This window comes from Sprattus sprattus (assembly GCF_963457725.1).
Source record: "Sprattus sprattus genome assembly, chromosome: 7".
In the NCBI taxonomy this organism is placed as follows: domain Eukaryota; kingdom Metazoa; phylum Chordata; class Actinopteri; order Clupeiformes; family Clupeidae; genus Sprattus; species Sprattus sprattus.
The window spans coordinates 30,128,959-30,154,499 of record NC_137926.1 but is presented as its reverse complement, the minus strand read 5'-3'; the positions used below and the strand labels follow the sequence as shown (position 1 = coordinate 30,154,499).

At 41.0% G+C, this 25,541-nt stretch overlaps 1 protein-coding gene across 1 annotated transcript in view; it reads right to left on the bottom strand.

Annotated features, from left to right (window-relative positions):
* Positions 1–12,662, bottom strand: part of insc (INSC spindle orientation adaptor protein) — a 33,980-nt gene extending 21,318 nt beyond the window's left edge. Inside the window, exons 1-3 of the mRNA XM_080842848.1 lie at positions 12,507–12,662; positions 8,921–9,009; positions 2,173–2,539 (exon numbers count right to left, since the gene is read on the bottom strand). Of these exons, the coding sequence (XP_080698974.1) occupies positions 2,173–2,539; positions 8,921–8,976 (423 nt within the window). The 5' untranslated portion in view covers positions 8,977–9,009; positions 12,507–12,662. The remainder of the gene's footprint in view (positions 1–2,172; positions 2,540–8,920; positions 9,010–12,506) is intronic.
* Positions 12,663–25,541: the final 12,879 nt, after the last annotated feature.

The following is a 25,541-nucleotide window of genomic DNA, read 5'->3' as shown; positions in this document are numbered from 1 at the left end:
ATAAATTAGTAACTTTTCATTTGAAATTGAGCATTGCCTCCAGCCTCAGTTCCACTGAGAAAATATGACAGTTTAAGAGTTAAGAGTTTGTTCAGAATTGTTCAGAGTTATTTAGCTTTCAGTAAAAGAGTTCTGTTTGAATTAGGTTGAATTGAAAAAGTTTTTCCATGATTTTTTTTTTTATTCTTTAGACAATGCAAGAACCTCACAGAGACATTATTACATGTTACATACATACACGATTATGAGCAACTGTCTATTTATACAACAATATCTGTAAGAATTGTAATGACTAAAGACCCAAATGAGCAGATAGCTGTTAAAAATAGGCTAACCCTAAGAAAGAAAGAGGTGCTCAGTACATAGGGCTAGTGGTAATGACATGTGTTTATGTGACTATGCCATCCACTACACGTATTTTTTATGAGCGAACTACACAAAAACACAGACACATCAGCACATAAGATTACTGCAATACCTTTATGGAATTTACAGATTTCTTTAATTCAAGAGCCGCATGGTTGTGCATATGTGGATGAATGAGTGCATTAAATCAGTTAAGGAGCAGCATCTAGATCATATGCATCTGACAAACGTTTTGCTTTTATATAATATATAATGAAAACAGTATGATATGATATTATTGAATGAGGGGGCTGCAGTCATATTTATATATTATTACATTATTGGCTCAGTTATTCAATTTTAAACCGAATCTGCAAGCAATTTAAAGCGCTCTGTAGATCAGACTGGCCCTAGCACAGTTTTGGCTGATTCGAGAATCCTAGAGTAAAAGTAAAGCTCCCCTTATGGTAGCCCGACGTGTGCCTCCAAAAAATTTTACCAGTCGAGGCGACTGAGACCAATGGAGACGGTCAGATAATTCCCGCAACCCCTAGCGTTCCGGCAGTGGATTGCAATACCATAATGAAAACTGCAATGTAGAACTTAGAAAGACTCCATCAAAGCACCTGCATGGTCACAGAGTTGGATACACAGAGTACTATAACAGAACCCTAAGAGTGACATATTAATCCAAAATGACTCTTAATTGCTCCTGTAAGGCCTCCTGTTGAGGGGGGGTTGAGGGTGGAGGGGTATCTGTAAGGTCGGATATTTAAGCATCTGTTGCAAGATGCAATATTAAGGCTAAGTGGGACACTTTCTGTCCAGATATTGAAGAAAAAATGAAGTGATACCTCAGTTATTACATTATTGGCTCAGTTATTACATTTTCAAAGGTTTTTTTAAATGCAAGGCCAATAACGTAACAACCGGCCAATAACGTAATAAGTTATAACGTTATTGGCCAAAAGTTATTACGTTATTGGCTCAGCAACTTTATTAGAATATTGGCAGTTTATTACGTTATTGGTTTTATTACATTTTAATTATTACGTTTTATTAATTATTATTGTTTTATTATTTAATTATTTAAGGGATAATGTATAGAACGCAGATCATTGTCGGGAAAATAAGCCCCGACAGGGCGAACAGCACCCGACGCGGCCTGAATGGGCTTATTTTCCCGACAATACGTAAATGTAAACATTTAACAAACATTCTTTAGAACACAGCTGCTCAACAGTCCGCTGAAACTCCATTGATAAGTTACCGGACTACTAGCGGAATGCTACGAAAGACGTGAATCAGAGGCAAAAAGGCCACTTTCCTTGACAGTGGTCATTATTGCATAGCAACGGTCTGCTATCGGTTAATAACGGACCGCAGAACGTTGGGAAGCCCCATTCAAGTGAATGGAGCATTCTACAGCATTAAGAAGAGCCGTGTAATAATGGCCGTTATTACGTTATTGGTCGTTGTTACATTATCGGTTGCTACAGGGTGCTATATGCTGATATACGAATACAGTACATATTGTTGTTGTTGTTGTTGTTACTTTTGTCATTAATGTTCAGGAGGCTACATGTGCCAATATTTAAGAACAGTATTTAAAAACTAAAATTAAAGCATTATTGAAATCGACAGAGAAGAAAAAAAGAACAAAAGTGAAGATTTTAGCACTGGTGACAAGTGGTCACTCACCAAGTGTAGGCAGAAGAAAAGAGGTGTTTGTTTCTGCTGCCTATCATGCTTGGGTGTCTAGACAAAGGCACAGGGACTTGAATGGCTGCACAGCCCAATGCACTCCTTTCCTTCGGAATCTCTCACCTTCTGCATCTCGGGCGGGGTGGTCCGTGTGGCACCGTACTCGTGCACGAGCGAGCGCACGTGGCAGTTGGTGCGAACCGCAGTGCTGTGCACGCGCTGCCATCTGCCCTTCTCCAGCCGCTGGAACATCTTGCCCAGCTCCGTGCTCACCACCAGAGCCCGCTTCAGGAGCGTCTGCAGGTTGTTGCGGGTGACATGGTCTCCTCCGCCGCCCGTGGCCCCGGAGACGATGAGCTCCCCCTGTCCGCCATCCTCCTCTACGCCAATAGGCTTGGACTGGAGCACACACATGCACTCCACCTCGGTCATGTGCCGCAGGTCCTCCATCCAGCGCTGCACGGAGTCCACCTGAATGGCATGCATCCTGCTGTATGCACACACACACACACACACACATACACACAATTTGCAAGTGTCTCCCCAAAAAGACAGTTTCCAGTGCTTCTGCAAACAGGGACATACTATTGACCAAGGTTATTAGCTAAAGTAAAGTAAAAGTTCCTGAGCATGTCTCACATTTCTGCTGTGAGAGAAACATTACAAAGCAATGCAAAAAGCCATAAGAAAGCCCACCTCCAGATAAATGTCCTAGCATCACTAATGTGAGGCATGAGAAAGGAGTTAAGATCTTGTTATTAAAGAGGAGCCCTCTCAATAAAGGCTCAGGCCAATCGATGAAGCCTTGATCAAAGCCATGGCTGTTCATCATGAGAGAGGCATTAGCCACCGATGGAAGGCAGCAAAAAAAAAACTCTGCAATGCTGGAGCTTAATAAGTGGGACTTAAAGGGGGGATTCCCACACCCCCCTGGGAGATCAGTGGGACTAACACACCATTACAGACACAGGGGAGGAAGATCTATTGCCTCTGAAACACCCCTAACCCTGAGCAAACGGAAGGACGGCCCTCCAATAACGCAGGCTCCCTCTCCTCTCGTCAACTAATAGCCATATGTCATCTTTGCTTACCACCCACACACTGCATCGAATGGGTGCACTTGTCTGACAGTGCCGCTTCACTGATAAGTATGGAGCTTGGCCAGGTCTCTGTCTGCTAGCATACACTAGTGCAATAACCGGCTGTGGAATTTAAATACACCTTCATTCTAATTTTCAGAGGTTTAACAGCGTGTTCAGTGTGACACAAAAATCGTAATGGTAATAGACAACATCCATGTAATTCTCCTCTGCTCTGCTAAAGTGCAATGTGGCCTTTGTGTAAATGAACATGACCTTTTGAGAGCATACACCTGTCATATACTATTACAGCATGTCATATATTTCCTGGAAACATTGAGTCAGAGGGGATGTTAAGGCACTTTGGTGTAATATCTTAGAAGTTTAATAAAATAAATACATAATAAAATAATAAAAAATACATATTTCAAGCTACAAATGTAATTACTCTCTTGCAGGTTGGTAAACAAAACTTCAGAAAGATTGTTATTGTGCCATTCAGTAGGGTAGTAAATCAGTGGGAAACAAATGTTTTCCCTGGTAAAAAATGCTGCATCTCCTTTATGGGAAAACAAGTCCAATATACAGTATGTAACCTACCATGTTTACCAATGTACCTAGCATCTCTAATGTCACAACGTAATTATACATGACAAAATAAAATCCTTTGTGAATAGAGAACATGAATAGGTACAACCACACAACACATAATTTAGAGTTAGGCTGCCGGGCTGAGAGGAAGCCACGCAGATCTGGTGAAATTGTGAGCCATGAGAGCGTCAGAAGAACAGAACTGATATTCCTCACAAGTGTGGGGCCCAATTAGCTGTGGAGAGCTCGTCGGTCCCTTTAGCGACGTCATTCTAATGGCCTGTCCCCCACAGGTCAGGGACACACACCACACACTGCAGCAGTGCTGGAGGAGGTGGGGGCGGGGGAACCACTGGGTTGCCTTTTCCAGCAGCCATCAGAGGGGACCGCCACCCACCCCTCGCTGGATGAAGAGTAATGACTGGGGCAGCCCAGCTAAGAGAGAGTGGCAGAGGTCACATGCCTTAATTGGTTGTCATTTGTTTCCCAAACACAGCTGTTGCACCCCCATGGCTTTTTAGCAGGGGAGCCAAATTAAAATGATAAAAACATGTACATTTGTGTCCCTCCGGCTGTTAAGTTGTAGCTCTATTTGTCATTTCTGCATTTTGTAAAAATAAAACCATCACGTTGGTTCTGATGACAGGAAGGGCAATTGACGTAGGTGATAAAGGCTGACCAGTCCAACATTTTTTTAGACAATATTTACCTTTAGGTCTTGCCTGATATATAAATGTTATTTATTCTTCTTTTGTGTATGCATCTGTCAGTATTGTGGAAATGTAACTATGTTTAATATCCTTTAATATCTTTGCAAAATAAGTGTTTATTTGGTGACCCTCTCATCACACAATGATAAACTCTTTTGGAGTTAGTTCTGAAATACTCTCCAGCCATATATGCGTGGAAAGAATAACAGCGCTTCAGAAAAACAACATGATAATTGGTTTGTTTCATGGCTGGGTGAAATGGCCTACACTTCATTGCAGGAAATGCTAAATATTTACATATCTGACTGTGGATGGGGTCAGTCTGCATTGGCCTAGTTATTGCAGTGTTGTGAGGACGTAGCCTCCGCACCTCCCTCCCCTCTGCCTGTGCCACTAAATAACACTCTAGACCCACGGAGGACAGCAGACACTCCTCCACACACTGCTGGAGTGGCCATGAGTTCCATTCACACACTGGACTGGTCCCGGGAGAACACAACGGATGGGAGGAGAGAAAGAGCCCCTGGGCATCCAGCTCTCTGCTTCTCACACACACACAAGCATCCTTCACTGGGAGGTAAGAGCCAATCCAAATTGAGATCATTAACCTTTCATAAAGCCAGGCCCCCAGTCCAATGATTGGCAACGCAATCAGCAGTGGCCACTAACCTCTAAAGATATGTCTACCTCTACCTTTTATCTGGTTATGAGGCTCCTGCTTTAAACTGACCTCACTCGTCAATCTTCCCTTCACACCCTTGACCTTTGCAGCTACCTAACTCATACAGTAGATGAGTGCCCACTTGCTGAAGAAGTGCGCTCTGAATGAGAGAAAAATGCAGGTTAGGGTTTTAATACGAGAGCTAACTGAAGACTCCAGGTCAGTCGGATCACTGACTCGTGGCAAACTAAGAGGGGCTGTAATTACAAAACGGCTCTTCAAGGTGGTGCTTCACAGGTCTTCGATATAAAGACTGAATGGCTTCGCTTTTTGTATTGACATGCAGTGAGAATAAATGTCAAGAATTCCTTCCTGTATTCCAAGCTCCCAACTCTCCCAATTCTTTTTCATCCCCTGGGTATCATGGCGACAGTACTGCATCAGCAGGCCAGCAACCTGTTGACTGTGAACCTGGGTAGTCTTGTGTTCAGCTCCATCATCCAGCGTGGTCTGAGAGGAGCCCTCCTAGCAAGGCTGCTCCCATGACTCACACTTCCCTGGGCTGGCACGGGCAATCTTCATCAGGGGGGCTCACTGTTAATGGGGCATGATGGTGTGGCTGTAAAATAAGCACCACGTCTGTGCCCTGCTTCGATTTGCCATGTAATTGATGTTAATGTGTGGAGTATGACATGGTGTGGGTTCCAAACAGAGAATAAAGTGGCACACTGGAGCCACACTGCCAGGGGTAGAAGCAAAAATCGTGAGCTGCTTTGAGGGAGCCATCATGTGTAAGCATCAGTGGTGTGTGAGGTAGGACCTCATCTGAAGAGACAACGCTAAACTATATCTGTAAATAATTCAGGTAAATATATCTAGGTTAAATCAGTTTTAATAATATCATGAGACGCTAACTATTGAGGTGGTATTCCTGCCTACTCTAAATGTTAGATTGTATATGAATTATTTTTAATTATTGATATGTAGTGCAATGATTATTGATAAATTCAATTAATTGCTGAAAAATAAAATAGTGATAGTAATTTTACTCTCTAAATTTGGAATCTGCAGAATGTTGTATTGCTGTTTAAATATATTTCCATTAAGGTAATAGTCCTAAACTATGGCACTACCAACTGTGGGGATTCTTCCAAAGTGGTTTTGAACTAGGTGTGCCAAAAAAAAAAACAGACTGTAAAGGGAAAAAAGCTCCTGGAATATGAGAAGAATGTATCGTGGTGAAAAACTATATTAATAATTCAACTGTACTTGTCACTGACTGGCAGTGCACAATATAACATTCTACACCACTTAGATCTTGATGTCAGATCCTTGTGATGTGGAATGTTCCTAGAACAGCTTTTAACACACTTTTTGGGCCTCTCTCTGTGAGAATAGTTTCCTTTAAACTATCTTTGAAAAGTTAGAAATAGTTAAATATAGACAATAGTTTTTTTTCGAAATGACAAGCCAACACAACAAAAAGAAAGAGAATATGGTAAAACATGTAAACTAAACCCAGAGTGATTACATCATCCTCATCTTTATCCTCATTCAAGAAGGATGCAACTTTTCTCCATTCCATTCATATATCACAATGACTGCCATTAACATATCACAATGACTGCCGTTAACATATCACAATGACTGCCGTTAACATATCACAATGACTGCAACTAATATATCACAATGACTGCCATCCACATTCTGCTCTCTGGGCTCTTTCTACTGCATGTGGACTGTGGGTCACGGTCACGCCACCCAGATGAGGTAAATATGTAGAATGTGGAAAATAGAGCCTGAAACTGGAAAAGCTATCAGTGGTTCACCACTAATGGCACTAGCAGGAGAAAGTTGTGCAGACGTCATATTGAGCGAGTTAGGCAGCGTGACGGAAAGAAAAGGAAGGTAAACAGATGGAATCGGTGACAGAGCAGGAAGAGGAACACCTGTCGGGACTGAAGTGTGCCACTGAGATGCCTGGGTGGAGAACACTAATTGTTCTTTAGGGGTGTGTGTGTGTGTGTGTGTGTGTGTGTGTGTGTGTCTGTGTGAATATATGCCATTGTGGGTGGGGTGGGGTGTACTACAGCAAGCGCAGCACCCCCTGAAGGTGTTTGAGCGTGACTCATCTGAACATTAAAATGAATGAGTGAACGCCGAGCCCAAGAGCACATCAGGGCCAGGCTACACACAGGATACAGTGCTTCCACCTGACGCCCAATAGTGCAGTGAGCCGTGCCATCCGCATCTGAGCGCTGGCTTACGTAACAATCAAAAGAAACAATAATGGGTAGTGCACAAAACTGTCTAGAATTACTCTTGTTCCGTGATCAAATTAATATAAACCGTCATTATTCCAGCATTCAAAACTTCAAATATTCAGGTCTCATGTAATGCATTTTATATTTAAACTTTTGCCACGTGGCTTTTTGAAAATATGATTATTCCCAGAACTTATCAAGAAAAAAAATAAATAAGCCCTTCTGTTTAAAAATGTAGAAGTTCACCTTTCCTCTGTGGGTACTTATACTTTCAAAGATACTAACAGAGGAAAGAATTCTGTAATTTTTAACTACTAACAACCAGGTGGTCTGCTTCAAAGCACAACAAAGCGACTAGTTCTCAGAATTAAGTTACTGTTTACATAGAGCGAGCATTCATGATGAAGGGTGTGGCCCCATCCCTGGCTTTTTAATAAATGGGAGGAGGATATGATTATGGCTGTCACACCCCTAACAGATCAACTTAAAGCAGGATTACACACAGCAGACCGACACTGCTTCAAGATCCCTCGAAAAAAAGAGCAATGTGACCGGGGTCTTATGGAACCAATCAACATCTGACTTCCAGATGTTTGCTACGCCAAGAGCAGACATAATTGCTCTTCTGTGCTTCTACAAAACCCACTCCACACAGATGCATATATATTTAAACCTCCTTTGCCCCAGTACACACAATGAGAAAGCACACACCGTTCTGTAAATAGCACTGAACTACGACCACAGAGTGCTTACACTGCTCACCAGCCTTATAAAACACAGACTACAAAAACAGACGAGATACGTGTCCAAACATCAAGGATGTATGGAACGCAAATACAGCACTCAGCAGCCAGACACCCACCAACCCCCACATCAATGCTTCACGCTGAAAACGAGAGAGAAAACAGCAAGCCAGATAAACAAGTGAAGTGAATATCTGGGGTAATTTTCTTTAAGTAGAGCACATTTGCAGTATGTATGTATGTGTGTGTGTGTGTGTGTGTGTGTGTGTGTGTGTGTGTGTGTGTGTGTGTTTGTGTGTTTGTGTGTTTGTACCATAATTACAGTGAAAGCGGCGTTAGGCGTGCTGACACCATATGATATGGCCCACCAAAGTGTGGTGCTGGCGTATGATGTGTGACCTCTTCAGCACACAGGGACAGACAGCGAGTGACGTCACAGGACACTGAGCCTCACAACCTCCCCCAACAGCATACTGCTCCATGGCTAAGCTTTACGTCCAAGAAAGAAATGTAGGGCTGCCATGTTTTTTCTACACACTAACAAAGAATTAGAGAATTCACTGTACAGTTATTAATTTAGCAGACATTTTCAAGTTATTTAGTCCAAAGTCTTTATTTGTTTTATGCTCCTTGGGAGACCATGGTCTTAATGGTGTTAGAACCTTCCTGTACCAGTTTTACCACAAGAATACAAATACTAGTCCATCTACAAGTCAAGCATATACATAGCATGAGTCCACAGACATATGCCCCTAAAGCAAAAATGTGGAGACAAGTAGAGCAAAAGGATGGGAGGATCCAGGGAGGATGTCTCTCTGCTTACCTCTTTGGAGTAGAAGAGGACAGACTGCTATGTCTGGAACTCTGAGGCGTTGCCATTCTGTCCAAGCTCAGTCCCCTTCAGCATAGCACCTGGAAGCAAATGTGTTCATTTAATATTTACAGACATTTATTTAATTTATTTCGCATTTCACATGACCATTATGACAGCAAGCCGGTTTAACAGTGGAGTTAATTTTGAGGGCTTACAGCACAATGTAATCCACTCTCCTTGCATTGCCATTTTACAGTTTCTACTGCAGTCACTGGGGTTTTGAAACTGCCCACTGTTTTCAGTCTGCTGAGATCTTTGCAAATGGGCACTTAAACTCCTGCTCACAGCTTGCAGATTCTCAGCAGGACCAAGCTTCTTAACCAATGTTGAGATATTTAGATTGCCAAAGTCACAAGTTAACACAAAGGTAGGTCAAGACGAAGATGATACGGTTTCGCCGATTTCTCCCTCAAATCCAATGAGTATGGTGTTTATGATACACTTCAGAGGCTATTGTATGACAGGAAAAGGTACCACTAAAACCGTGGCAATATTTACTGTATCTGTATTCTATTTATTGCAACCATAGGTTGAGTTGTACAGCACAGGATCCATGAGTTATTTCTCATTATTGATCTGCATCCAAGCCTTCTATTCTTGTCTTGTCTTTTCCCCCAAAGCAATTCAATTATCAATAACCCCCTATTTAAAATAGCTGCAGCTGGAGTGTGCCAATAGAATATTTCTTATCTCTTAATTTATTGGCTAGCTGCCATCCAGTGACTCTACACTTTGAACACACGCTAGGTCTGCTTCTCTTAAGTGCTCACAACTTTATTCTGCATTCTTTATTGATGTATCCCATTTAGATTTTTCCATTTTTAAACCTGCGAGGCACGAGGGCAGGGCCTTATTCTAATCCATTTAGTTAATGACATCCTGCCGCTGCAGAATGATTTCATGTTTGATGTTTACTGTGGGGCACAATTAGCTAACACATAAGACTCAGTAATCTCTGTGGAGCAGCTTCATGTAACAGGTAGATTACATTAAATGCCTGGAAAGCTTTACAGACTAAATGGATAAAGAAAGAAGGTTCGGTGCACAGGGACTGAGTTTTGTGCTGTGGATAGTGTCAATTTTTTGAGGGTCACTACATATACATATATTCTCCACATGAATTGATTCATTGTAAGAATTGGTTTAGCAGCCAATACTTACTATTCTCAAAAGGGACGAACATTCTGTTTCCATTGGACTTAAACAGGTCAAACCAGATTGCATATTGTTATATTTGTTTTTGCTATGATTATACACTGAAAAAAACATATGAGGGAAGTGGTTCAATGGCAATTGGAAGTGTTTTAGATGAGGACAAAGACGATGCAAAAATGTCAATGTGGTCGTTTTGCCAGTTATGTAGAGAAATTCATGGAAAATGAAATTGAACGGCACACAAGGCTGTACTGATATACTGGCTGGACTCGCTATTGGGTTTGGGAAGTTTGATTTACTATCTCGGTTTGCCATGATTCCAATTTTTCGTGATCCTGTTCATCCACCCACATTCAGTACAATTTGAATTGATGCTCATAACATACGCCCATTGGCCCGGTTTGAATCCACTGGAACACTTCCACACCACAATGAGGCAGTGAGTGTGGGCTGGACAAACCAAAATCACTGAATGCAAAACCTCATATCCTCATATCTCACATTACAAATTTAGCACAAAGTAAAACTTCTCAGTTTAGCACAAATGAACCAAGCGAACCAAGCAAAGAAATAGTTAACATAAGAGGATCTACAGTATTATAGAATAGGCCAGCTATAGAATGGTCTACATAAAGTTTTACAATGTCACCTGTTCTCATTATGTGACATACATGCTGCTGGGCCCAGTCCTAAATTCCAGGGGAACTAATCCATCAGCTGGACTGGTGGCCTCCTTAATACACAGATGTGGATACATAATGAAATGCTGAAAATGTCAACAGTAGAAGTAATGTTGGCATAAAATATGTGCTGCAATAAGGATCCATGGATTTATCCATCTGCACTGTGCATTAATTTGGTATGCAGTTTCAATATCTCTGTATGGAAGTTCTATATTTGTTCTATATTTCACATACTGTATCCTACTATATTGAAAGTAAATACATGTCAAATATGTCATTGTTTTGTAAACATTGTAAACTAAAACTATGAATACATGTACGGTAACTTCCCTTGCTTGATTTCACTCTGTTCCACCTTTTACTGATGTATCGACATAATTTAGCCATGACTTGATTGTGGCCTTGACAATATACTTCACACATATAAGGGGTCTATCATACAATTTTAGCTGTGGAGATGAACACCACTATTAAAAGGAAAGATAAATAATGTAAAAAGATGATAGTAATTATATGATTTAAGGCTCAGCATAATATGCAGAGGTGGGAGGTCAGTTCATTTATGAGGCCAGTATTAACCTTGGTATCACACCAGAGAAACCTTGTGGAAAGGAGAGGGAAGTCAGATAAAGGGCATCTATTACTGAGGTATGGCATTACCACACAAATAAAGGTGAGGGAAACTAATGAGCCAAGTCTAGCAAACCTGTTAAGACCAAGCACACTGTTTGTTTAAAAGGCAAATCAAGTTCAATTAAAACTCTAAATCTGAATTTTCATTGATCAGTGACCATTCAACATTATTGATTTTGTCTGGAATTATAATGTTTAGGCATTAGATATTGTACTGTTATTGGATTATAATTGGTTAGTAAATGTTGAAGTCACAACTATGTGGTAAAAGGATGCTAAAAAGCAGTTCTATACAAAACTGTACTTTTGCAGTTCAGCTGTGAAGTGAGGTCGGCTTTTTTTCAGGAGAAAAGTATATCACTCCCCTGGCTTCCTGGCTATGTCCCCAAGTGTAGGGTGGGCTAGCCTAGGTGCACGAACAAAGAACACCTCTGTTTTATCCATGTCATTCTCAGGGTAGAATAACAACTTGGCAGTGGTGCATGTGTGTTTTAATTTAAGACCCTGCGAGCAGTTGAGAAGTGCACTTGGCATCGGAAACACCCATGTGCTCATGAGAGTGTGAGAGAGAATTCCACACCATTACACCAGCAAGACACAGAGAAGCAGAACCAGAATCCAACCCACTCTGCAAACCCATAGTCAAACCCACTCAGCAACAAGTTTTGCATGCAAGAATATTGTTACTCTGTAACAATGAATGCACTGTGGACAGAAGAAAAAGTTGAATTGTTACACATAACACATTTGCATTTTCCTTCTACATCAACATTGCAGGCGCATTAGCATTTACCACACAATGCTGACATTCAGAGGCAAACAATTTGTTGTCTATGGAATTCATTTTGTGTGGTTTTGCAAAAGTGCATTTTTGAGAGAACCTCAAACATGTTTCAGGCTGACTAAAGCCACTAACAACACAAGATCTATCACTTGAGACCAAAACACAAAATGTACTGTACTTCAGCAAAAACTTTTTATCACAAACATACCAAAAGCAATAAAACAATAGCTGTTGAAAATGAAGGAATAACAAAGATGGAAAAAGATCCAAACCTACTCACCCTGTCTTTGAGAATACAGACGTACTCTTATGGTCAAGAATAAAAGAAGTTTCCTTAATAGACAAGAGGAATGAAAGGTTTCCCAGAAATGTGCTGGGAAGGCATCACAGAATAAGATGAAGTGGTGATAATGATGCCTTGATGCTGGCCATGATATTGTTGTATTCCAACCCGAAAGACAGGTCCATCCTTTGGGATGAGACAGTTGAGGATGATAAGGCTGTCTCTATCACAGGCACTGGACCAGTATAAGACACAACTCTGTCCTTATCAAAGGCACTGGACCAGTATAAGACACGACTCTGCGTCTGGGAAACTGGCCGCCCTGCTCCCAGTCCCAGTTTGGAGCATTCCTGTCTGGCGCTGAGTGGGCAGGCTCAACGTTGGCCTGGTCTACACATGGGGCAGCCTGACTCCTGGTACATGCATATACAGTATGCTTCAACATTGACTACTAACCACCACGTCAAAGAGTCTGAGTTTGAGTTTGAGACAGACTAGTAAACCTTAGCCACAGCCCCAGGCCTCTTGTGTTCAAAACACAGCACAACAACCCCTACATAGTATAGCTCCCTAGATTCAGTATCTGATGTCTCCCTATGTAGACAAACCAAGTGACTCTAAAAGCAGCCACATTCCTCTGATACTGCTAGAGTTATTTTGGGTTGGCTTTGCCTGCTGGTGACACAGGACAAACCAATTCCAGAGGGGAATTTTCCATAGTATATATTTATCTTTGAATGGGAAATGCATAAAACAGGGGTTCATTAGGGTCTCATGAAAGTAACTGTGGAGCTTTCCAAAGTCTTATTGGTTGGGAGAACTTAATCTGGCGTTCAAGGGTGTTGCCACAACCATTGCAAGAGACTAGTGGTTATGACTTATCCAGACACAGATCTGAGACATGTCCCTGTTTTTTTTTCATCATGACATATAACAAGCTAAGGAATTTCTTTCCAAAGTTATGAGCTATGTGACAGAAAAATACATTATATGAAACATTATTCACATTTTAAATAATAACAACACCTAATTTGGCTAGTTTGTTCATGCCTTTCCCATTTCTAAAGTTACCTTATACTTTAAAACTTTAAGCCACAGTCACCAAGAGCAGGAAGTGGGTGTGACTTTCCTAAACCCTCCTGTATCTTTCTAGTAGTTGTAGAACTCGAGGAATGAATCATTCTCTGATTTATACACTTGACTTAGTCCCACTGAAATTACAGAACCATTTTTTTTTTGTGTTGAAATGTACATATCATTTCCATAGTATATCATGACAATGTAAATTAGTATCCTAGCCTGAGAAAGCGCAGGATGTGTTATATTTTGTTTTGCACTTAAAATGGCATGACATGATGTAGATATTGGTCTAAATTTGGGTAGAAACTGAAATGGCACCAATGCCATGGTTTATTAACTCCTCTACCACCCACACAGGGGCTCAAACTCGGGCTGTCAGAAAGATGTTTTTCTGAAGAAGGTGGAGCTCAATCATTTCCGACAGTGCAGTAAAAATACCAGGAGCCCATCAGTGGAAGTGACAGCCTCTGCTGTCAGCTCAGGCTTACACAATCAACCTGCATCCACGCTCAGATACTCTCTCACAATGGCAATCACAAACACACACACACAAATATTCAGATAGGGAAGAATTTAACAACATTATGTTAAGCTGGCCAGCACACACTCATACACACATGCGCACTAAAGCACACAAGACTTGGGAATCTGTGACAACAGCAATTTTCCCATACTGCAGATAGGGAGTGGACAAATGTTGCCTCAGATCGGTGCGACAGGAGTTGTTTTGGTTAATCACCCCTCAGAGAGAGAGGGGGGGGCTTAAGGATACTAGGAATTGAGATGCACCACAAAACATTTTTTAGAAAGAAAGCAAGAGAGAAAATCAAAAACAAACGAGAAAACAAAAAGTACAAAAAAGCTTTGGTGTTACAGAAATACATAAAGAGACAGACACCATGTGAGATATGGCAGAGAAGAATCCTACAACACTAATACAGTAATGTCCAGCAGTACACAAGTACTTAAGCTTCAGATTAAGCCTACTGTAAACAATGAAACTATGCCTTCTGAATTCAGCAACTGCACTTAAATATTCCCTATATGATTTTGCAGTGTCTTTCAAACCTAAAGCTATTCCAGAAACACAGCCACGTGGTTAGAAATAAATAAACCTTCCTACATTTTAAACTCTGATATTTTATTCAATGAGAGAACGGCCCTTACATTTACTGTATACCAAGAGGCCCACTGTCCATTAATCATTACTGAAAATTATACCACAAGGTATTGTGAGGTATGGAAGAGTGCACCGTTTTTATATAAAAAACACAATATTTTATAAATGGGTGTTTTTTTATAGTTACTTATTTCTTAGTTTTTTATCTTCTTCTTATTTGGGGGCATACTAGCCTGACGATGTCATACTCATAATTCTAGTCAGAATATGAGGTTGATACTGCTCCATTGAGCTGTGATTATGGGGCGTGTTTCACGAACCAGGAAAAAAAATGCCTCTTCACCAATTGGATACCTAGAACCAGAGCAACGTAGTATGACCATCTGATACATTAAACTATTACCGGATCCCGTAGGGAGGACGGCAAAAACTTCTTTTCGATCGACAAATGCCTTGATCTATGTTCCTCTTACAAAATAAACGCGCTGTCAATATCTGTGAGCAGCGAGGCTAGCTAGCTACTATGTGTTTCAATGGCTTTTTGGTCTAAGCGTTAGTATTAACCTAACAATAATGGCCTTAAGCTTCAGTTAAGACCTACAATACTCATACAACATTCGTGTAGCACATACACAACTAACCGAGTCAATGTAGACATAAAAAAGTTGTGTAGATAGCTTAATTCACATAAAATATTTCCCACTTACAGGCTCCCGAGATGCCGCCATCTTGGTACGATTTCGAATCTACCGGTAATTCAACTCAAGCCTTGGTTGATCATCTGTCCATCATCTTATAAAGCCCACCCTGACAATTTCATTGGTCAGATCATTTTGCTGAAAACTGATAATTTCTCCCCAATGGAGCAGTGCCAGACCGAACTTCCCAGACCACAAATGTTGTGGGCGGGCTAAGTTCAGTCTGGTATCCAGGCTAGGGGGAATACTATTCCATAACAGAGAACAGGCTTCGTCTCTGTTGATTCTGCGTGATGTCATTTACACATTGCAGCCCGATTCAGTGTGATGCTACTATCCCAGTTCAAAGATTACCTAGAAGGGGTCCCCCTGCACAGCCGGACACAACTAGATGGCTGCAGGCCGGGAGTTTTGGGGCTGTTTTTCAGGCAGGCTACCTGTCATACCAAGACAGCATCTTTGGGTGTTGTGGAGAGTTTGGCACTCAATCCTCATGCTTCAATCCTGATTTGCATTCAGCCCTAGAGCCGATCAGTGAGGCTTCTCCTTTTGCCGTCAACTGTCATGTGTCATTCTAGCCGGTCTGTTGAAACTCAATCCTAAGTCAGCAGGTTTCAGGGTAGGATACCTGTCACACTTGGACAGAGCACCTACCATTGGCTACACTGGCAGATGCAGAAAAAGTGAGACTTCCACCCATTCCCTCACTTCTTGGTGCTAATCCTAACTGAGCAACCACCTGACAAGTCACTATGAAACATCGTACAGACCCTATCAATGTATGCCTTAATGAACAGAAACATCGTACAGACCCTATCAGTGTATGCCTTATTGAACAGAAACCTCATACAGACCCTATCAATGTATGCCTTATTGAACAGAAACATTACTTCCATGTCAGATGTGACAGGTGGATGCTTCTCAGTTTATTTTTCTTTGATTCACTAAACCAATTCAAGTTTTTCTTGGCTTGCAGCACACATTCCCTGAATATTTTTAGTGTTACTGTAGCCCATTGTCTGGAATGCACACACAGACCAAACAACAACATAGCAGTGCTTCTTTAAGATTAATACTATAACATGCAAGGGGTAGTGGCGCTTCCATGTGCGTAAGAGACTGTGGGAACTCCCAACATGATGTGCGTAAAATGGTGTGCATAACTGTTCTGTGTTCTAGGAATTCTGTGGGTATTTACCTCCTTTTGTGTCCTGCGTCGTATGACTGTTATTTATTTGTTTGTGTGCTCTTTTGTAATGCTGTGTGTGTTAGGCCCTGTGTTAGTCATCTGTGTGTCTTCAGTAACTTGTTCATGAATGGACCTCTCTGCCATTTCTGCCTTTCTGTGTGTGTGTCCTGCTGGTTTGTGTGTTCAAGCCACCAATAAAGTGGCACTCCTGGGGTCATGCAGTGTATATACAGGGCACAGGGGCTGCATTCTCTGTCTCGCTAAGCTTTCTTCCAGGCTACCTACCATACTGTAGCGTGCAAAGGGATTGTGCGTGCGTGTGTGTGTGTGTGTGTGTGTGTGTGTGTGTGTGTGTGTGTGTGTGTGTGTGTGTGTGTGTGTGTGTGTGTGTGTGTGTCATGCAGTGCATGTGTACCTGTTAGAATAATTGATGTTTTATTTCTGTGCTTTTTTTTCAAATGTTTTTCGAATGTGTTAAGGTTGCCATGTATTTGTGTTGTCCTTTTTGAGTTTGTGTATTTTGCATAATCGAATGTATGTGATTCTCTGTTGTTACCATTTGCCCACCCCTACCTAGTTGTGTCTGCTTTCCCTTCGCCCAATGTCAGTCCTGTAAATGCTCATGTGTGCGTTAATAAACACCAAAGACAAGCCTGGTTATCCATTCCCTACAGTAGGCCTACTTGGGTGTAGCATTTTTGTAGCAATGCGTTGAAAGGTAGCCTACACAAACCAGTGGAGAAGTCATGTTGCATGCTCAGTCTGATTATTTAGGCTATCTGGATTTAGTTTTGTATGTTCATTTAGCGTCTTAAGCGAAACAATGTGACACGAGTTTAAAATGTATTATCTCAGATATTAACTCACCTAGATGAGTCTGGAAACGTCGGATAATGTCCCACGCCATTAGGAGCAGCATTCACTGGACTGTATCCATGGGCTGACAATTTAGTTGCCCTATATGGTGTTTTATTTTAGTCATGAAACCTACTTAGATACAAAAAAAAATGTTTACAGCAAATTAAATTGCCTGGAACATTTGGCTACCTGTTTCATGATTCTCATGATTATTTACTGTCTGAGATGTCACCACAATGCATGTTACAATTCATAGCAATCAAGAAGCACGCGCATGTCATGGGAAAGGTAAATGTCAACTTCTGTGGGTAAGTATAGCCTTCTTGTCTCGAGCAGCAGCTAGTTAGCCATAAATTGCAAGCTAGGTAGGCTAAACCATAGACAAAAATGTATGACTTGCCTATGGGCTAAGCTATGAACTTAGGCTGTTATAGTTAGCTTCACCCGATAGCAAAACAGAATGTTTCATAATACATGTATAATTTGTATTCATGCAACAAAGGCTTACGTAAATCATTGTAACCTTTCAAGCTTGAAGAATACCGACAAAAATGACTAAGGTTAGTCTGGCCTATGCTAGATCTATTTCAGATGGACACAAACCTAGGAGACACTTTTAGGAATGCAACAGTTGCCGCTTAACACCGACAAATTCATGGTGTTTTTGTCATAACCTCCGTAACTGACGAAGTTGATTTTAAGATGAAGGAATTTGGGCGGAGTAGCCCATACCAGGAATCGTTTAAAATGGGCAGGCCTATGTGGACAGTGAAGGTCTAGGTCCTAAAAGTGGCGGTGGCCATAGCTGGGGCTTTTGTGATTATGAGTGTAACAACAGGTAAAATATAACAAACCTCACATCATAGGTATACTAATGCATTGCACTTTCATGTCCAAATCATGTACGTTATGTTTTAGATCAATTTTAGATCCATTCCAGTGATGCCAAGTTAACAGTATCAGCTAGAGCAGCTTGTTTTGGTCCATCATAACAGAAGTAAAGAGTTGATGTTTTGGTTCAAAACCAGGTAAGGTATGCTTTCATTCTTTGATATAAGACACATATTTGGCAAATGCTTATACATTTTAGAGATGAAGGCCTCTAGTGGCAGCATGTTCAAAGGATCACTCCTGATTGATGCCGGAGGTCAAAAAAGGGTCCTCATCTCTCATCTCAGGAGAGCCTGCTTGACAGGCTTGTTGAGATCATTGGAGGAGACTGGTTCAATGATGTGAGCGCAGGTGTTCTAATAGCTTCAAAGCAGGGTTCTTCAATAATTGGCCACGGTCAGGAGGGAAAATTCAGATCAAGCTCGCTAAAAGTTCCACATTCTTAAACAAATAAATATATAACACACATATAAACATTTGATCACATTTGGATTAGGTTATTTTACCGATAATTTTATCCCCGTCCTGCATCCAGACAACTAAACTGAGTCATTAACTAGTTTGATTCCATGTCAGTGGACATAAGATGTGCATGATTTCTGAAACATTCTAAGCAGCCTCTGCTATCATGGAAAAAATATTGTATGTCCCCTCAAACTTTTATCGTCAGAATGAAATGTAATTTATCAGGTTAGGTCTCTAAATGATAACTTATTTTGCCTTTAGTTAAAGGAAGAGTGTAATCACTTGTTTGGTTGTATTTGTGGGTTTAATGCATCTTGTATATCTGCTGGCTATTCCAACCAAATGGCAGAAACTGAGGACACAAATCAAGCCGCCCACTAGATTGACCTCTTTCTCGCTTATTCATCCACATATCATACTGATGTCTATGCAATGTACAGTAAGGCCTAAACCTGTTTCCCCAAAAGCATCCCAAGTTAACACCCAGAAGCACCAGAGTTCCCTGCCTTGTTAATGCTTATCCTTATTAAAGAGATATTCTGGACTGAAACGCAGCCAGCAACAGCAGGCATACTTGTGTGGAAGCTAGCTGAGTAACATAGGCACCGACATGAAAAAAGAGGACTTTGGCAGGGCACACACAGTTCTGAGGTGTTTGGTGTGTTTCTGCCCGTAGACCTTTCACAGCTCTCATCTTTGAGCATATCAGACAATGCTGTTGTTGTGGCACAACTTACAAATGTTGTTGACATTAAAAATGGATGGGGATTAGATTACGGCTTTAGACAGTCCAAGAACAAGGTGTAGGGGTGCAAGCTAAAGTGAGTGAGTGTGTGTATGTGTGTGTGTGTGTGTGTGTGTGTGTGTTACGTGATACTATGAGATATTTAAAAGGAAGCACTGGGAATGAGCTTTTAAGTTAATGGTAGAGAGTAAAAGAAACATACAGTGCTGTTTAGTTCCTTTTTTCTTATATAAAGTGATAGAATCATGAACTGGAACTTTGGTAGAAAAGCCCAATGGTTAATATTGGATCTTGATACATTAACACTTCCTGAAGAGCCACAGGGGGAAAAGGTAGTTTAAGGATGAGTAATATTTAGCCAGCGCACAGTGGAAAAAGCTAGCCAGCACACACAGCAACAATATAGCCTGCTTTCACAGCGAGAGGATAGAATACGATGCAGAAGAATGCCAGTCAGACAGGCAGGGGAAGATGGCTCTATGACATTTTAAGTGCATTTTTCTTTTGTCTGTGAGCATCCGGTGGATGCTGGGAATGTCTCAAAAAAGCTAATGATGCACTTCTCCCCTCGATCTGCTTCATCACCACCTTCTCTCTATGTATCTCTTTTACTCTCTTTTTCTGTCTGGGTATGTGTGTATGTTTGTTTCTTTTCCCCCATTTATAAAGTAATAGTGTAGAAATAAATCGCCTCCACATTACAGTTAGATTTGAACATAACTGAAGAAAACAAAACTAAAAAACTGTTCACTGGCAAAAAAGTATGCAAAGAGGACGATAGGACATGCTTTCTATTGTAAGTGGATATCCCAATGCTGTTGTAATTTGATAAATAAAAGGTGAGCATCTATAATATTAACATCAGAGCATACGTTATTCTTCCACATGTATGAATACACTAATGTTATTCATTGTGCCTATATGCACTGGCTTTGACATAAATCTTCATATGCCTGGCTAAATGTTTAGGCAGCCTGCCGTCTCCTGCTCATTCCTTATGTAACACTCAGTGAATGAGATCATAGCAGGTCATATTACACAGGGGGGTTAGATGGTTAGATGCTGTGGCCCCACCCAGTCCATAGACCTGACCGTGCAGACAAACCACACACACATACACCCACACACACACACACACACACACACACACACACACACACACACACACACACACACACACACACACACACACACACACACACACACACACAAACAGACATTTGTGTACATGTTATTGACTTATATGACAAGGCCAATTGTACAAGAAAGGTAAACGGTGACAGGGTTGCTATGTAAACAGAATAACTTTTCTATGGGTGAGCTGTGATCCCTGGCCCATAAACAACCCACTGAGAGCATTTAGAAGATGCTTTAACTAAGGATACACATTAGAGATATGACTCACCAAATCTGTTAAAAAGTAACATGGCACGATTTAAATCCTTTTGGCAGGGTAATAAAACCATTCATCCCCGGATACTGTCATGTTGTTGAATGAAATAAGTGTGTTATGCTCTTGTTGCCATACCTTCATATAAGGGGAACAGCCAAATGAAAATCTCCATGCATCAGTAGGCCAGAGGAGCTGTCTCTTTGTGCCACAAAGGAGGTTTACACAGAGAGTAGTCACAGACTAGTAAAGTCCCTTCAGGAGCCTGTTGTACTGTGAGGATGTGGTTACAACTTTGTCTACTTAGGGCTTGAGATGGACCCTGAAGTTCTTCTGTCCAATGGGAGTATTATGTGTTGTACCCCTGAGGTTCTCCTGTCCAATGAGAGTGTATGTGTTGTACCCAGCACGCCTCCTCTTGTGGAGCTCCAGCCCTCTAACATCCAGAGACAGTGTTAATAATGAATGAGCCAGAACGAGACACCCCATAACACACATGGTCAGGTAAGATGAGCGCTTAGCCTCATATGTGTTGGTGGACCTTCCCAGAGGAGAATAGAACACGGCTCTTGCTAAAGTGTATAAATGACACCATTCTAAACGGTATGTGTAAAGCTGCTCAGAGAGAGATCTTGATAAAGACAAAGGGCCCCAGTTTCATAGGGCAATGAGCACCACGAATGGGCTTCGCACATCAGCAACCATGCAGGGAGAATAGGCGGGAATAACCGTACGTTTACTACCTACAATTCATGCAAACAGGTGCTTCTCTCATCATATAAATCTGTTCCATAAGACGTGTACAGAGCCGGCCCCAGTGAAGTGAAGTGAGTGAAGACCCAGGGTTAGAGCAGAGGCCAATCCTGTTTGAAGGCATGGATGTGAGGAAGGGGGTTTGGAGAATAGGGTAGAGGGAGTTGGAAGCAGTGACTCATGTGCATTCAAAATCCACAGCTGGTTGGTATTAAAAGGGAGTGTTTGGGGTCTAGATCTAAGATCAGCGCCCAGACCTGGACCCTCACTGCTTGCCAGGGAACCCAGACACTTCAGCTGTGCTAAAGAATGTGCTAGGTGTTCCCATTTAAATATTTTTCTTAGTCTGGCTTAAGATGTAGACTGTAAGGTTAGTCCATGTGTCCCCCAACATTGATCGGTTTGTATGATTAAATGGTGCCTGAGGGTTGAACACACACACTCTTTCAACATTGTTTTCCTGTTGTCCTTTTTTGAGGTAATGCTCAATTGTAATTGGTCTGAAGCCTATTAGTTCATAGCTGCATGTGTGAGCCATTTGGATAGATATAAATAGAATCATTACAGCTGTACGGAGATTTTGACGGGCTATGAAGGAGGTGGAGATGTGGAGTGAAAGAGAGGGCTTGAGGGTCTAACAAACAAGGGACTAGAAGAGTGGGTATGGAGGACTTGGGAGAGTATGAAGGCTCCCTGAGGAACAGTTCATACTCCACTGCCTCATTTGTGTCTGATAATATCACTAGGTAACACTTCTACATTCTGAGTAAGATAATCCTGTTGAGATCATCCTAATTCCCCACTCTATTCAGAAACAGCGATATTTGCTTTCTAATATACAATACAGGCTTTCAGGGATAGCTTTTGAAAAGGGGATCAAAGTCGTCAATACAAATCATTAAAGTTTTGTGTACTTCAATGGATTGTGGAAGCAAAGCTTGCAAAGCAAAGCTTGCAGGGCATCGTCGGACTGAATTTAGTTCCATAACAAACAATGAGGTCACTAATCTGTAACACCCGTAGTTTCAAAAATACTCTGCTGTGTTGTACCATAAATCTTTTGATTTAATGATCTCAAGCTCTTTCAGAAGCATTGACACAAACACAAGGGTATTTGTATGGTTTGACAGGAAGCTACTGGCCTCACCAATTGGAACATTGTCATGACATTCATCAAGACAGGCTCACCGGTTCACTATTGTCTAATCACGCTGGGTAAAGAAAACAGCAGGACAGATTGTCATATTAAGCAAGAAAGCCTTCCTTTACTCTTGTCAGAAGTCCTTAATAAAGGTTTCAGAAATGTTGTTTTCTGTTAGAATTATTAAGAATAAGATGAGCCGTGCTCATTGGTGGAAGCCAATGGTGACAAATTATGTGATTGTTTACTGTCATTCAAAGAGCTCTGGAACATTTGGGTAATAGGGGAGACCCTGGCCTGGATTATGTCCATTGAACTAGGATATTTGGGTACCCTAATGAGAAGACCCTTAGGCTAATCAGGATGACTTCCTGGTGGAACTCTCTTGAAATTGATACCACGAATGCAGACTGCACAGGCTGATGGCTGTAGTTATTTACTGACTACCAACTTCTAAATGGATTACCAGCCATATCCACTTCACTTTAATAGTTTAACTTATTATCTGAAATAACCGTAACCAACAACAGAGCTATAGAACTATGGGAATGCCCCAGTGGGTAGCCCCGACAAAACAAAGTGAGGGAGCTGCTAAATCACAAATGTACATGTCACATCAGAAGCATTATAGTTAACATAAAGTCAAATAAAAGCAAAACATTTCCTGTGAAGGTCAGTTGGTTACATGGGCATAAGATCATACGGCCATTAGTTCTAAACTGCTACAAAATATCTTCCCTTCATTGGTCAACAGCTGGAAGTTAGAGGGATGTTGACTGGTGTCTGTTGTCTTGACAAGTCTCTGTTGTCATAACAATAGAGAAAAGTATGCCCAGAAAGTTCATATGCGTTTGTTGATGTTGCCATTTTTACTTTGGACTAAAAATCATCAAAGCATCATTGGACTCATAATCCAAAATGGACTGTTCTCAAGTGCTGCAGCATTGGCAGCAAGCTAACTGAAGTGTCCAAAGACAAAGTTTTTACATCTCTGTTTACTTAAAAATAGAACAGACCGTGCTGGGTCAACACTTGTTTTTTAAAATATTTAGTTTAAAACCATGTTCCTCTGCAATTTACTGATTCTAAGATGAGCCTCTTTTGTCAGATGGAGGAATTGGTGGTTGTATATCCAAAGGAGCCCACGACTCGACTTATAATCACAAATGGTTGGATTGGAAGTTTGTCATCATTTGTATCATTTGTATGTATGGTTGTACAGTGGCAGGTAGCAATTAAGTTTATGAACACCACATTTGTCTTTCAACTCATGTGCATCTAGCACCTTCAGTTAGGTGTGACATTCACTTGTTCATCAGACCTCGCAATAAACAAATCCTAATGTTACCACAGAGGCTGATTATAGAACACAGTTGGAAGGGCCTTGAACATAAATGCAGGGATGTATTAATATAAATGTAAAATACAAATGACTAGAGGTGTATTTAATGGAAGCTTAAAGATATAGAAGCCTGTTTACTTAAAAAAAGGGCTTTATTTAGCAAACATTTGTGTAGTAGCCTACACATTCTTTTCAATGTGTCACACACATTGATCTCTCACAAATCAGAATGCCAGTAAGTGCTACACTTACCTTCAACTCTGTTTCACTGTCATGAACTACTGAAGGGATTTCCAAAAACATGATGTTGGCCTTTAGGACTGCATGTTAGTTTACTAATCTTGTTCCATGATTTCTCATGACTGTGAAGTATGAATTTTAAAAAGTAGTTATTTTAGATACCCTTAGCGATATAACCCTATCAAGTCAACCATGAGCACATAAACAGCTGTAGAATAATTGATTTCAGCCTCTGCTGCCATAGAGAAAAACATCAGAGGTTCCAGCTGGAAGCGCAGGGACAGAATGAACACACTGTCTAAGTGCTGCCTAGACTGTGAGGCGAGAAATAAAGCATGACCTCCACGTGACGTTCACTCTTGAGTTACACCGACACACAGACACTGGCTGACCCAGGATATGAAAAACAAACAGCAGGTTAAGGGTAATTTATTGTAGCTACTTCGGCTTCATTTGAACCCGTTACAGTACATAGGAAGGGAGCTGGATTTGTTTGTTATAAATGATGGCTTAGTGAACATACTTGGTATAGAAGTTAGTTTGAGGTCAGTATTGCCCTATTGCCTATTAGGGCCAGTGGCTTTTCGCTGGTACAGCGAATGTTGAAATAGTCATCAGCAACCTTCAATTAGGTCAGAAGTTAAGTCAAACGTACCCACTGCCTGAATAGGAAAATGTTGGTAATATATTCATGATGAATGTTCATAATATGAAACTTTGAAAACTTTAAACTGACTTAAAATGGAATTCTCTCTTATTCTACCCTTATTAAATTTCCTCATTATCAATTCTGGTCTGTTCTGCCAAAAGCGTGTCAGTATAAAGACTGAGTGAGAGGAACCCATCACATTGTAAAAGGAGCCTAATGAAGTGACTTTGTGATTCCAGCAGGGTATTTCCATCTTGTATGGTTCCAGTTAGTAGCATCCTGCCTCAAAGACGTTTTTCATTGGAGTTAGTTGTCAAGAGTGAATCTTCACATTTACCATACACAAAAGATGCACAGAAATGAAAAGATGTGCCTACAACAATACATCCGTATTATCATTATAATCAGCAGCAACAACAGCTTTTTGGGGTTCGTTTTTCATAGACAAACAGCCTCCTTAATTTTATGCAC